This window comes from Botrytis cinerea, chromosome 2 (genome assembly GCF_000143535.2).
Source record: "Botrytis cinerea B05.10 chromosome 2, complete sequence".
Lineage (NCBI taxonomy): Eukaryota > Fungi > Ascomycota > Leotiomycetes > Helotiales > Sclerotiniaceae > Botrytis > Botrytis cinerea.
Genome location: NC_037311.1, coordinates 340,249 through 354,238, shown reverse-complemented (window position 1 = coordinate 354,238; position 13,990 = coordinate 340,249). Strand labels below are relative to the sequence as shown.

The 13,990-nt window shown below is 43.3% G+C and overlaps 4 protein-coding genes across 5 annotated transcripts; all 4 read right to left on the bottom strand.

Annotated features, from left to right (window-relative positions):
* Positions 1-3: 3 nt before the first annotated feature.
* Positions 4-2,145, bottom strand: BCIN_02g00740 (hypothetical protein). Its single transcript, XM_024691075.1, has 3 exons — positions 1,746-2,145; positions 951-1,635; positions 4-878 (listed from the first exon to the last, which is right to left on the bottom strand). Exons 1-3 carry the CDS (start codon positions 1,977-1,979, stop codon positions 427-429), a joined length of 1,371 nt encoding a protein of 456 aa, XP_024546845.1. The 5' UTR covers positions 1,980-2,145; the 3' UTR covers positions 4-426.
* Positions 2,146-3,473: 1,328 nt separating this feature from the next.
* On the bottom strand, positions 3,474-5,718 carry BCIN_02g00730 (hypothetical protein). Of its 2 annotated transcripts, XM_024691074.1 has the most exons (2): positions 5,599-5,718; positions 3,474-5,544 (listed from the first exon to the last, which is right to left on the bottom strand). In XM_024691074.1, exons 1-2 carry the CDS (start codon positions 5,618-5,620, stop codon positions 3,569-3,571), a joined length of 1,998 nt encoding a protein of 665 aa, XP_024546844.1. In that variant the 5' UTR covers positions 5,621-5,718; the 3' UTR covers positions 3,474-3,568. The 2 variants fall into 2 exon arrangements, with proteins under 2 accessions (XP_024546844.1, XP_024546843.1); XM_024691073.1 differs by having other exon boundaries at positions 3,474-5,718.
* A 1,700-nt stretch (positions 5,719-7,418) lies between these two features.
* On the bottom strand, positions 7,419-9,342 carry BCIN_02g00720 (hypothetical protein). Its single transcript, XM_024691072.1, has one exon. It carries the CDS (start codon positions 9,219-9,221, stop codon positions 7,884-7,886), a length of 1,338 nt encoding a protein of 445 aa, XP_024546842.1. The 5' UTR covers positions 9,222-9,342; the 3' UTR covers positions 7,419-7,883.
* A 14-nt stretch (positions 9,343-9,356) lies between these two features.
* Positions 9,357-13,261, bottom strand: Bcsyg1. The gene is made up of 6 exons (XM_024691071.1): positions 12,929-13,261; positions 10,898-12,867; positions 10,756-10,845; positions 10,536-10,704; positions 10,349-10,474; positions 9,357-10,297 (listed from the first exon to the last, which is right to left on the bottom strand). Exons 1-6 carry the CDS (start codon positions 12,966-12,968, stop codon positions 9,594-9,596), a joined length of 3,099 nt encoding a protein of 1,032 aa, XP_024546841.1. The 5' UTR covers positions 12,969-13,261; the 3' UTR covers positions 9,357-9,593.
* Between the last annotated feature and the right edge of the window lie 729 nt (positions 13,262-13,990).

Below are 13,990 nucleotides of genomic sequence, written 5' to 3'. Positions count from 1 at the left end.
CTTTGTATAATTCCACAATAAGATTTCGAAAACACATCCCTATCTATTACAGAGTAAATATTAATATTCTCATATATCTAGCTCATAATTCTCTATAAGCTATACCCTTTCTTTTTTCTACATAAAAAATATCGATCGACGCCTTCTGCGCTATACTCCGCTGCCATCCCATGCCCAAATGCGCCTAGAAGCCTAATAAGTATCCCATTCCTGTCTGTCTGAAATATCCGCATTTTATCCAAGTCATAAATAACTACACCTAGATAGATATATATATATATCCATCCAACTTCCAATTTCATGTATAAAAAATCATCGAATCATGAAATCTCCTTCTCCTTCTCCACTTCTATTCCAACTTCCTAACTCATCACCCCTTCCCTGCATCTATCTCTACATGCAGAAACCCCCACGTCCATAGCATCCTCAATTAATCCCCTCCATCGCATGCCCCGTCGGGCCCTGAACCGCATAATCACACGTCACAAACGCTCGATCCACCTCGGGCAGCCCCTCACAACAATACTGCAACGTCTCCGCCACATCATGAGCCTCTTCCAGCGTGGTTCCCTCGGACAACAGAATATCCACCTCGACCCAAACCCCGTCGCCTGCATGATACGCCGTGATGCTTTTGTATCCGTTGACGAGCGGGGAAAAGCGCCACGCGAGAAACGTGAGTTTTTGCTGGAGACGATCGTCGACGGCGGAACCGGTGAGGCGGAATATGTTCTCCAGACAGGTGGACGCCCAGTCGTAGATGATGAAGAGGGAGAGCAGTCCGGCGCCGAGGGGGTCCAGCCACCAGATTTTGGCGGCGTGGCCGATGTAGGGGAAGATGAGGGAGAGGGTGTTGAAGATGACGTCGGTTTTGCAGTCTTTGATTTATGTTAGTGGGTGAAACTTTTATGTCTGGCTGGAGAGAGGGGAGGAAGATAAATTATGCATACCTTGAGCCAAAGCTTGTACTTGGGTGGTTTTGATTCTAATGCATCCGAACCAAATAAGTCCCTTGAGACCAATGGTGCCAGCCATCGACGCGATAGCAATGACGGGTAATTCCTTTGCTTTGTGCGGACCCTTGGACATGAGTTTCTCGGCCGATTCCTGAAGGATTTGCAGAAATGAAATAATCATGATGATGGAGAAGACCAAAATCCCAATGGGTTCCAATCTTTTTCTTCCGACGGGAAATTTGCGTTTCAAGCTCATCAATCGCCACTGCACCAATCGGTTGGTCGTGAATACAATCACCGTGCACAAAAGATCGAGAGCGGAATCCACCAACGAAGCAATGAGGGAGAGAGACGAGGAATAGAAAGCCGCCACGGCTTTTGCAGCCAGCAAGATGATATTCGCGATGACGTTGATATTGATTGCCCATTTTGCGCTCCGTCGAGATTTTTGCCGTTTCTGTTGTTCGGCATCTGGCAGGAAGGGCTCGACAAATCCTTGGGTGTCTTGTAAAGCACCGCCGCCTTCTGCAACGCCGTCTCCGTTGTCATCTCGCGGATCGAAAGATTCGAGGATATCATCTGCAAGGGCCTGGACGAGGGCGTTTACTTCGAGCCAGTCATCTAGACGATTATTTTGCTCTTCGTAGAAACTGCGGACGGATTTGGGCATTTCTTTGAGCTGTGTGGAGAGTGAGTGAGATGTTCTATTTTGCATACAATTTTTACACGTAGATATGTGTATTGACGTATGTAGAAAGGACAAAATAACGTGGGAAAAATAGAACTTACCTCCTCATCTTTCTTGCGGAAGTCCTCTAAACTCGAACTTTTCACCCCGTCCAACAATTTCATCTTGAATTCTTCTCGTCTTCGATCATCTGGCTCCAAAGGTCCATGATCGCGAAATCTGTATTTTCGATCTTTCGAGGGTCTGCCTTGTTCTAAGTCTCGACGGAGATAGGTGCTTTGTTTGGCGTTATATGCATTGTCGTTCCCAGTTGTGCGGCTTCGATGGCCGGCCATATTGAATTGATGATATTGATACTGTCGATGGAGATGCAGGAAAGACAGGAAGGAAAAGAATGAAAGAAGAGAAAAAGAAAGTCAATTGATATACTTACTGCGAATTAATATACTATGGAAGTCATGATCCCTTCATCTTACTTACTACGCGGTACGTTTATTGACCTTGGTTTTTGGGTGGTGGTGGAACATTCATGATGTCATTTTATGTCACTGACAAGTCAACGTGGATCATTCTCGTTGCCGTGAGATGCGGATGTGAGTGTGAGACAATTCGACAACGAGACGACGAAAATGCTGGTCTGGAAGTGTTCTTCTTGATGAATCGATGTCCACAGGCGATAACTCAGAGGTCAGCGTCGTGAAGAAGATATACTTTCACGTTGTCTTTTTGAACTTCTTATCTGCGCGATTGTTCTTCCTTAATCCTAGAAGTCCTGGATTATTTTCCGGGGCGCATCTTGGCATATATATATATATGGGATAGTGGAGATTCGAAAATGCACAGATTCGTGCTCGAAGCTGTAGCTATTTTTGACAACAGTGCAATGCAAGTGTTCAGAGGAGAGACCATAAATCTTGTTGTCCTTCAATCACCGTATCACACTTTTGAGCAATACGACGATATGTCAAATTATAAGGAGCTACCGGTATCTGGGAATATATCGTATATTTACAATCGCGAGTCAGGATTTTCTTATAATAAACATAAACTGATTCATTGATCGGTTGACTCTCCCCTGCCAAGTTTTATGGGCGCTAAATTCGAGATGGTTGTTATCTTAGTGCGAGGTACGTCTTACGGATAGATAAGCGGTCCGAAGCGATAATCACTTATAACTCATCGTGATTATTGGTATTTCGCACTTTTGGTCGAAGGAACAGAGTAGACTATAATAAATACAATCCTCAACTAGAGTATTGAACCAAGCAAACACACCGTGTCGTCGGCCAAGCAATACACATTACCTTCGACTTGTAAGTCAAAACACCAAAGACACCACAGCTTCATCAACCAACGAATAGAAGACTAACTCAACCTCTTGGACCAAGTATTCTTATCCAAATCACTTTATTTTGACCCGTTTGCTACCAATTTTATCATAATTCTCTATATCCTCCTCCTCCTTCTACTTCTTTCTCTAGTTACTTTTGAGCAAGTCTAATTCGTGGCGGACTTGACTCGAGAGCCCCAGCTTAGCTTTATACAGATCCCTATTCATGCCGAAATCACATCACTTCACATCACTTCACGGTATATAATCCCACCACTATAAATGCGAATCTTCAACTATGATTTTTAATAGAATATGTCCTGTCCAGATGCACTCAATACATCCAATGCACCAACCAAATATGCAGAGCCTCCGTTCCGGGTATCACGAAAATAAAATCATCCTCAAACTCCCAATTGCAGTAAGCCAACCCAACCCAACCCAACCCTATCTAATTCAGATTCAGATTCAGCATCTCCAAAGTAAAGAACTTCACCAATGATCCAAACTTCTGATTCAATAAAAAACCCCCCCTTAAAACTCCGAAAATACTTCAAGACTGTAATGAAGTTACCAACCTCATGTACCATGTATTCAAAGCAACCCCTCTCTCTTCAAAATCTCCTCCTGAGAGATCTTCTGTGTATCTCCATCAAATTCCTCATCTCCTTCTCCCTCTCCAAATCTCTCTTCAATCAGGCTCAGCAACATAGTATCACTATCCCGATCACTATTCAACCTCCCTCTCTCAACCTCCTCATCCTCATCCACAAACCCATCAACCGCATGCGTAATCGGACACTTCGGTCCCCCCAACACATTCTCCACATCATCAAATACAAACCAGCGGGCACCAACCCCGGCACTGCTGATTTCTTCTTGTGCCCAGCCGCCATCTACGAAGTTTGGATCTGGGGGGTTGTGGTGGGGCCATGTGTATGATTCCTCATCCTCATCCTCATCTTCCTCCATATCATTATCATCTTCTTCTTCATTTTCATCCTGCCTTTCCAAAAACTCCTTCCTCAACCTCTCAATATCATCATCCACGCCCTTGTCCCTGAACTCCCTCACGCGTTTAAGAAGCTCAAAGTCTTCAATTAATCCCTCTAAAAATCCAGGTATCTCTTCATTACTCAATAAATTCTCCTTCCTCACTTTTGGAAGCGTAGCGCGGATTGCGTCAAGTGAAGCGCTGCTGTACCAGCCAATTGGTTTGGCTGTGAGATCTTGGACAGGACCTGTAAGTGGAGAAGAGAGGGACGAGGAGCGTGTTGGACGGATGAAGGGGAGAGTGTTTGGATGATGGTGGATGGGGGTGTGGTCGGGACGTTTTCCTTTCTGTATAGCGCTAAGGCTTGGTGTCGGTGGCGACGGGGTGTCTTTTTCTTGGGGGTGGGTGGTGAGATTCTTGAGGATTCCGGATTTGGATGTAGGGTTGCCTTTCTCATCACCATCACCATCCCCATCACCGTCAAATCTCAATCCAGAACCCGAACCGGAACTCAAAACAAAAGGTAAATCTCCACTCTTAACCCCCATCTCCCTCAACATCTGCTGGATTTCCTCGGGTGTTTTTTTGATCATTCCCGTCGGCGCACCGATCTGCATTTCTTTTTTTGGATTTGCGATTTTTGCATCTTTGGAATTTTTCGCGTCTTTTGTAAATGGACTTGAAAATGGAGATGCAAAGGCAAATTGAGACGCGGAAGATGAAGGTGCAGTTTTCGGTCTGGCAAGTTCATTCTCCGAATCGGAAAGCGGAGAAGATCCAGAAAGAGCAGAGTGTGAAGATTTTTTGCGCAGGAGCAAACTGGGTTTTGGGGAGAGAGTGTGCGTGTGAGTTCGTAGGCTGGAAAGAGCTTTGTGCATTCCTTGTCGGGCGAGGGAGAGATTGAAGCGGGGTTTTCGTGGAGGGTCGGTGGGGAGGGACGAGGAGTTTGAGGGGTTGGTAGAGGGATGAGAAGAGTTTTGCGAGGTGAGTGAGGAGTTGGAGGTTTCGTGTGCGAAGGTTACATGTCGGAGGTTGCTGGGCCGGGAGGAATTAAAGAGGTTGGAGGAGGATGAGGAGGAAGGAATGGTTAGGATGACTGCTGCTGGTGGCGGTGATGAGGTTGAAGGGTGAGTAGGAAGTGGTGGAAGGACTCGAGAATACCGATCTGTGCGACTGATTGCGCCATCGCGATTTGGTATTGATTCTTGAAGCTCGATGATGGGAGGAACAACTGAAGGAGTTAGTAGATTGGGAGAGGTGGCTGAGCGGCGAAGTTGGTGGGAAGACATGGTGACGCGGGGGTGGTGAGATGGGAAAGCTGGGAAAGGTGAGGAGGTCTTATGGTGAGTTGTTTGCGGGGTTAGGGTAGAGGGATACGGGTCGGGGATTTTTTTTGCCGGGTAGTGAATATTATCGAGATTGCCGTCTGATGAAGCGCGAAGTATTGTTTCCTCGCTCGATTCCGGGATTGAGATGGGGAGTTTGTGTCCGGCTGGATAGGATCGTGGAGGAGGTGCGATGGAAGAAGATGGAGGAGGTGGAGGAGGAGGTGATGGAGGAAGAGGGCGGGAGAAATCTAACTGGAGGTTAGTGAATGTAAAGAGATTATTTTGGAGGTAGAATTGGTTACTTGGAGAATTGGGAGAGTACATTTTTCTGTTTAGTAAGTTAGTATTTGGATCAAGTTAGATATTCATATACTCTCGTCGAAGTATAGTAAGTCGAGACCGCTAGAACAGAAAAAGAAAACAAGAAAAGACTTCAAAACTATTTATCTACTTGTGTAAGTGGGAGAGAATCTTCAGTGGAGCGGATAGAATGCCACAACTCTCGTCGAAGCATAGCAGATCAAGAGAGCTAGAAAACAAAATAAACCAGGTTTATAATATGGGAATTTTCCAAGACGTATTCAAGAAATAGAGAGTCTCAAAACAGAACCAGGCAATGGCCTACTCCCATCGCTTTGCGATCAGCTGGAGAACCCAACATCCAGAACAGAACATCAAAAAATCAGCAAATGCTATTCAATCTATGTCAATAGCCCAGGAACTCAAGTAATACAAACGTATAGTTATAATATTCTCATCGAGACATAGCAAACAAGCCTGCTACTTCCATCAAACCATAGATAGAAGGTAGGGCAAAAAACGAAAATCTAGAAGTATCAATTCCAACCAGACCAAATCTCCACCTTGTTCTTAGGCCCAAACAAAGAGCAGAAAGGACCATAGAGAATGACTGATAACAACAAAAACAATCTCCAACTCTTTCGATGGCACATAGTCAAAGAACCAACTGGGGAAAAAAAAAACAGCTCAAACTCACTCTAACTATCGATTTGGTAAACAATTCCAAACCTCCAGAACAATCCCAAACAACAGGATAGCAGTCTCTACAGACTGAAAAACACAAAAACAAAAGCAAAAGCAAAGCACAAAATCTAATGCAATAGAAATGGGTGATATCTCAATCCTTGGATTGAAAGTTCGTCGTTGTTGTTATCGTTGCTTAAAGAAGAAAGGAAATCTTCCCCACAAGTCACTTACTAGTAAGATTACTCGAAGTGAGGAGGGCAGCTTAGCACCTTACTTAATCAAGGCTGTGGTGATGGAAATTGATTCATTAGTTCTCGGCGCTGGTTCAGACTAAAATGATGAGTTTGAGTGAGGGAAAACAGAATGAGGGTGAGGTTTACAAGAACTAGAGGTTAGTGATCATTGATTAGATGATTGAATCTCTACTAAAACAATTTATTAGACACTAAGCAGTTATTATGAGTGTAATCAAGGTTCCAAATAGTTGTTTTTCATTGTTTTGAAAGGGGGTTGATGTGGTTGTTTGTTTTTCTGCAACTTGATTACTCGGGTAATGTGATCACGTGTAAGGGGTAATTGTGGACTTTCTGAGCACTGGAGTTGTCATCATTTACATTTCAATGGTTTGGTAAGAGTATCCAAGGCCTGGTTCTCATATTTTGTTACTAAATATTTTATTTCATGAACTTGTCGACTTTTTAAAGTAATTAGTGATGTATGCAACATCACAGTGAAGCTGTAGCAAATGTATAGATAGAAACTAGTATCTGGAAATGTCATAATTGCTCAAATGAAGTAGATTATGATATGAGAGATAATGAATTGTAAGCAAGTGCTACTGTATTGATTCATTAGGTCTAATAAGAGTAAGTATGTGAAATGCCAACTTCCTAATAATCCATAAGCGCAAGGCTCTAGCACCTCAGAGTCGTCGATTTCTAGAGAATTTCGAAGACATGTTTGAATTAGCAACAACCTAGCTCTAATTCCCGTTACTCGTGGGCTTTAGTGTTTATAAATTCTAACTTATTTGTTGAAATTGTGAATGATAATAGTACTGATTGAGTTGTTCAAACACACTGATAGTCACATGTGGTTGTCTCGTGGATGCCAAGTTCGTTCTTAAGGTTGATGATGGGAGCGGACTGACTGTGTTATATTCCAATATGGAAACAATCATAGATGTAGAGGATAAGATAGAAATAGACATGACAGCATACGAGGCATCCAAGTGTCAAATATGTATGCTTCATTCGTAACGAAAGTTGGTATTATTGAATGCCTCGCGTTCCAAAACCTTATTGACCGGGTTCCAGCAACCTTGGAGACTTGGTAGGAAGTACAATATCAAACCTATCCATCTCTAGAATTTCCAATTTCATGTACTCAGAATGGTAGTAGGATAATGGATATCAGAAAGATGCTAAAATAGTGAAATGGAAAGAACGTTTGGTGAGACATAACCAATCCAACTAACTAAAGAACAAATTGCAAAGATAGCGATTGACAGGCCGTAGGCACTACAAAAAAGACTCTTTTACCCCCAAACTACGAAATATTTGCCCAAAAATTCCAAAAAATAAATCCCAGACATCTCTTCTCAAACCAAAAAAATGTCCCTCGTCGCTCTATTCCTATCCTTCCCGTTCTCGACTAAAAACTCCACTCGCGGTCCTATGAATTCATGATTCCATTCCTCACCCCCATCTTCATCCCACTCCTCTCCTGCCCCCGTGCCTTTCCATCCAAAAGGTACCAATCCATGTATTCCCCACTGCAAGTAATTTCTGCCCGTTCCCAGCCCATTCCTATACGATCCCATTTCTCTATCAATCAGCGGTCTAAAAAATTGTTCACGAGCATCTATCATCATATATTCCCTACCATTTTTTATATGCCTTCCTTGTATATGAAAACGATCTTTGTAAGTTTCAAAACACTTGTTTCTGATATATGGCGAGGGAGTCGTGAACTTGGGGATTTTAATAGTAGATGTTGCGGCGGTGGCACCATGTGCTTTCCCATTTCGTAGTAGTCTCACCTCGTCTTTTTCTTCAGATACGAATACAATTCTTCGTATTCCGTAGAAATCCTTGCCTAAGCCTCCCCAACAGAAATTATGTCTCTTCACTGGAATATCGAAGCTGAACCCTATATTTCTCAATTCTTTCCTTATATCCATATCTCTGATTAACAGACGAAGCGCATCATTTACCGGAAAGACAAGGTCTGAGCAAGATTGACAGAATTGTGGCTCGTAATGAATACGATCTTCCAAATCTGCATGTGTATCTGACACTGGAAAATGTTGATTCCCCATCTTATCAAAAACATCATGATTTGTAAAATAAACGATATCCTTCTTGAGATTGATATAAATGCCCGTTTCTTCATCATCATGCCCAGAGGGTGAACTGAGTCGAACGTTTGGAGTGTTTGTATCATCTTCATGACCAGACTTATTGGACATACTCACAAGCTCATAAATAGGCAGAGCCAGTGAGCGAGAGACAGAACAGACATGTAAGAGTGGAGGCACGATAGAGACAGGTGTGAGAAAGAGAGGAGTCCGGTTCTTCATTTGGCCGTACCTTTGGCTCGAGGGACCAGGCGTCCAGTGAACAATGATTGGTATAATACGAGATTCATTAGTTGCGGAATAGGCAGCAAGCTTCCAAATTTTTGTTTGAATCTCGACTGGAAGCAGAGCAAATTGCTGAAATGTTGTGGGTGTCATAATTTGGTCTGAATTTGGGGGTAAAATACTTTTCATCTGCAAATTCTGACATTGACTACAGCTTTTACTCGGCAGTGGAGTATATTCTACACGCTGTTTTGGCGTATGCACACCCCTATAGCAGCAAAGTTTTCCTCCCAGACGGCGGGGAGGAATATGCGGTGCTTTAGGTTTGCGGGCGGTCCTTTTTCGTCTTGGCATTGAAATTTGTTGGCGAGAGGATGATTTGCAAGGCAATGAATATGATAAAGGGAAATTGTAGGCGAAGAATATGAAAGGTGTAGGCAATTTATATCATCCAGCAAAGTTTAGCGAGCGGCACAGCCACGAAACGGATGAACACGTGATAATTTAACAGCACAGGACTGCTTTACTAGATCAGGGAATTACTAACGCCTCCCAATCAAAATCATCCAATATCGTCACATAGAAAGGAGGATTCTGTAACCAGGATTTAAAAAAGTCATTTGATCTATAGACAAAATCTAAATGAATGGACCCTAACCTTCACATTAACTCCGTCATGACTCATCACAACTGTTATATGTAGACGCCTTGCTCACCATCTTATGACTAGACCCCTCTTCTACTCTTTCTCCGTCCTTTGCCTTGCCCAGTTCTAACCAAATTATCTACATCCAAACGGTCTTGTGCATCTTGCTCATCATCATCGTCATCCTCACTACTAGTAGCACGGTCCATATCGACATCATTCTCGTCAGTTCCATCCAAATCCTTTGCATTATCCGCAATAGGCTTTTTCTTCTTTTGAAAATCTTGGGTATGAGCATCGGCCAAAACTTTAGTAAAAGTTCTTTGCGGACGACGACGTGCAGAACTGGCATTGGTTTGCTGTCGTGAAAGACCACTAGTATGAGTGCGCTCTCTATCAAGTACCGTGGATCTGTCAACCGATTCTACAGGAGTAATAGGTTGGGACTCTTCCGATTCTCCGGACTCTAGATCATATGGCAATGCGACATCGCGGAATGCTTTGAACCGAGCGACGTTGGAACAATGTTCATTCTCGACACGGAATAATGTCCACATTCCTCTACGGGTGATTTCGGACAAACCGACAAAAAATGACACGGAACTGCTGTGCTGAAGGTCGTGCGTATATATCGAATAAAATATCCAATTAAATCGAAGGATTGGGTCAATAATCATGGCTGCATAGTACCACCAGGTACTTTTAAATCCTCTAACATCGCGAAGAAATGGTTTGTTAGCTCCAGGTTGAAGCAGAGACCAATCCATCAAAAGATCCCATGTACCTATATTTGATCAGTCTGAGATCACGACTTATCAAAAGATATAACACTTACTGACATATACTGCATTCAATGCAGCAAAAAAGCTGAATGCAATCAAATTCGATCTGTCTCTATCTATTCTGTAGATGCTCAAAGTGACATAATATACTATGGTCATAGCATATTTACCACCATTGACTATCATATTGGTTAGCATATGGATGTCCATGATATCAACCTATCTGGAGTAATTGTTTACCTAAATGTGGAAACATATTTTTGGTATCACGATAACGTCGTAGGCATTGTAGGAAACGCCATATAGCTGGTAAGGTCGAAAAGAATCCAAGAAGACGAGAGTTTGTAGAATTACATTTCGTAGGACTATGCCAGGATGTCGCATAGAGACAAAAGAAAAGTTCTATATTCTTTTCAATGCGTGAGATTTGATCTATGATTCATTTGGCGAAGAAACTTACACTCGTTAAATAGGTGAGGGAGCAATACATATCACCCAAGAAGAAATCTCTAAACTCTACGGGGTATAATCCAGCCAAAAGTAAACGCCACTATTTCAGATTAGTATGAAATTCGTGTGTAATATGATGATAAGAGACCTACATGAGAATAAACAAACCATTTCCGGCTTCTGTGAAAAATTATGGGGGCAGGCATAAATATTATCATGAGTGTAACGAAGATCAAAATAATAGGATAGTATATGAACATCTCGGGTGTCCCGTAGCCAGAGAAGTTGATCCACAAAAACAAACCGAATAGAAGAATGAGAAATGCTGGAAATTCGCTAAGTTGCCGCCAATCCAGGTCATGTCGAGGATCAAATTCGAAAACGAATTTGTAGTTAATTTTGTTTCGAGTCCAAACACTGCAATCGAAACAGAATAAAGAAAATAAATATAAACCAAGAAAGTAACCACCGTATATTTGTAGAAGATAGCCGGTTTGAAATCGAATCGTAGGATCAGGGTGATTCAAGTATTCAGTACCGGAGATGATCCCTTGGATCGAAAAGACAGCACCAATTCCAATCAGCACCCCGTTTCTGAATGCACTACCGGATTGGTCCATCGACCTGCCAACGGTCTTGCGCAATTTACCAACAGCAATTTTATGATTACCCTTTTCGAAGTATCGTGCGTACAAATCTTCAACCGTATGTATGTGCCCATCAAGTACGTCGCTATTGACGAACCATGCCTTACTGACCTTTTCCGTCATGAATCGAAGGGGAGGGTGCGCATTGGTTGCCTTGTCATACTTTTTGTTGATCTTACGAAAGGCGGTCCGATTTAAGAGTGCATAGGACTTTAGAAGTTCCATACCTCGGTAATGTTCTTGTAAAGCCAGCTTCAACTTTCGTTTCGCAGTTCGATAGGATACATCGTTCTCGTAAGGCCGTCTTACATAATCGCGATTGCCATTTGTTGTAACTGCATCGTCTGGCTGAGACTTAAACTGCAACTCGGGCGAGTTTCTCATACTAGCTAATGCCCTGGAATTTGCCCCTGGATGTGGCCCCAATGCTGTCGCTTTTGCATTATCTACCATTCTCCCAAACGGCGCTAGCCAAGCCATTCGGTGTTCTTGAGAGGAATGCTTGTTGAGATCTTCATCTCCAGAATTTCCACGAGAAATTTTTCCCATTGCTGAACGCTCATCATCTTTACGTATTGATCTTGCATGTTCTGCTTCTGCCAGTTCTTGGATCCTGCGGTTTCGCATCTCATGCAATTGTTCCCTCAGAGCCTGTAACCTGATTCCCGCTTCATCTTCCTTGGATCTGTAAAAAGTTTCGACTTTTTCAAGCTCTTTATCCATCCAAGAGAGGAATTCTTGCTGACGTATTCGTACATAATCAAAGGCAACCAGATCAACGTCAGGACGACTGTGGGATTTCGTTAAGGGGGCGCCGACTGAGAAAATTCGCTTCAGGATCGGCTGTTCATGAATATCATGGGATTCGGCGCGCGACCCAGGGGCTCTCAGTGAAGCAAACTTAGGTCTAGTAGGACTTTCTGTTGTACCTACTTCATATGCGCTCTGATAGGCTGATAATGGATTCCGCTCTGGGGTTCTTGCTGGTACGTCGGTCTCCAGAGAGTTTCTCCTACTTGTAACGGTGGACATTATGCGCTCTGAGGATTCAAGGGGAGATCCAGGTTCTATGGCTGGATCTGGAAGTTCGAAATTGTGCATATCCATCGCAGGAGGGGTTGGCACAAAGCTGCCGTACATTCCATCATGTGTATGCTCTGTTGGTACATGCTTGCTTGCAATTGGTATTGATGCAGCAGAGTTCGATGACGCCGCTTCATCCCTAGTTCCGTGAGATGCCTCATCTCTTCTCCCAGAAGATGATTGAGGATGGGCGGTCGTGCCATCAAACCTTCCAGACGGTTGGGGCCTTCTGGGGGCGAGGGGAGATGTAGCACCATATAAACTGCCACTTTGAGGATTCAAACTTGTTCGCACATCTGATCGAGGGGTTGAAGTTATACGATTGGTTGCACGAGCGACAGCTTTGACCTTCTTCTTGCCTTGCTTATAATCGAGGTATTTTACGCGCCATTCTATACCATCATTAGTAGCAATTCGAGCTGAAATGTACGTAGACACTGGTGAATATCATACCAGGCACGAGGCTCTGCTCAAGTTCCTTTGCAAACTTCATGGTGACTTGGTAATGTTCGTGGTAGGACGGATTCTTGGTTTTGTCCTCAGCCTGCGTAGATGAAATGTTGGACAGAGTATATCTCCTTGTGGCTTTCTGTATCACCTTTCTCCCCAAACAGATTTGAGATAATGCATAGTCAGTTCATTGGAAAGGGTGTGACCACTTCTGTGTTTGGCTCAGGGTCTTGAGTTGCTAGCTGATCAATTGAGGTTTTGGTATAAGTCCACCCAAGAAATAAATTCAGGTGCTCGGGCAATTAATCAACCAAGTCTTAACACTCGTATCAATTCTAGATTTGGATGTTCTTATCAGAGAAGTGGAGAATGATTTTATTTATGAAAAGTCTAATTGGCTGATATTGGCAAATCATTCTGTGCGGAGTGGAACAAGCCACTCTCAGCCATTTTGAGCCACTCATGTCCACTTTTAGCCACCTTTAGCCACTTTTTGTCTCTGTGTGTATTATGTAATACATGATGTGTGGCTACAACCACCTAGGTAGTGGGCTTCTGTTCTGTCACCATGTTGCCTCCTTCATGACTTGTATTGACTTGTATTGACTTGATTGTTCCATTCCTCTTCCATTCTCCTTCTTATTGTTGTCATTCGTGACGGCCCAACACATGGCTCGGGCTTCACACATGTCTCTGTCCCTGCTTCTTTACCCCTGGCCGGCTCCCCCTTACTGACTCAGAGCCTTATATCTGTGCTATCTATAGGTCCAGCGGTGTGGCGGTCAAGCCTGAATGGAGGGTGTGCTCATAAGTTGGGCGGTAACCTGCATTTACTGTTCATCTCCTATCAATCATGATATTTTATGAGAGTATGGAGAAGTACCTTCAAATGCCATATGTTCGCGTATCGACAGGTTGGACTTCTCCCATGGGTTAGAATTACCCTGAGATCAACAGTTTAGCAAAGTCGTTATTTTAACCTTTTGACTAACATAATCAAGGGCACACGAAAATCTGGGGTAGAGCTACTGCAGCCACTCAATCATCAATTGGATATTCTTTCTC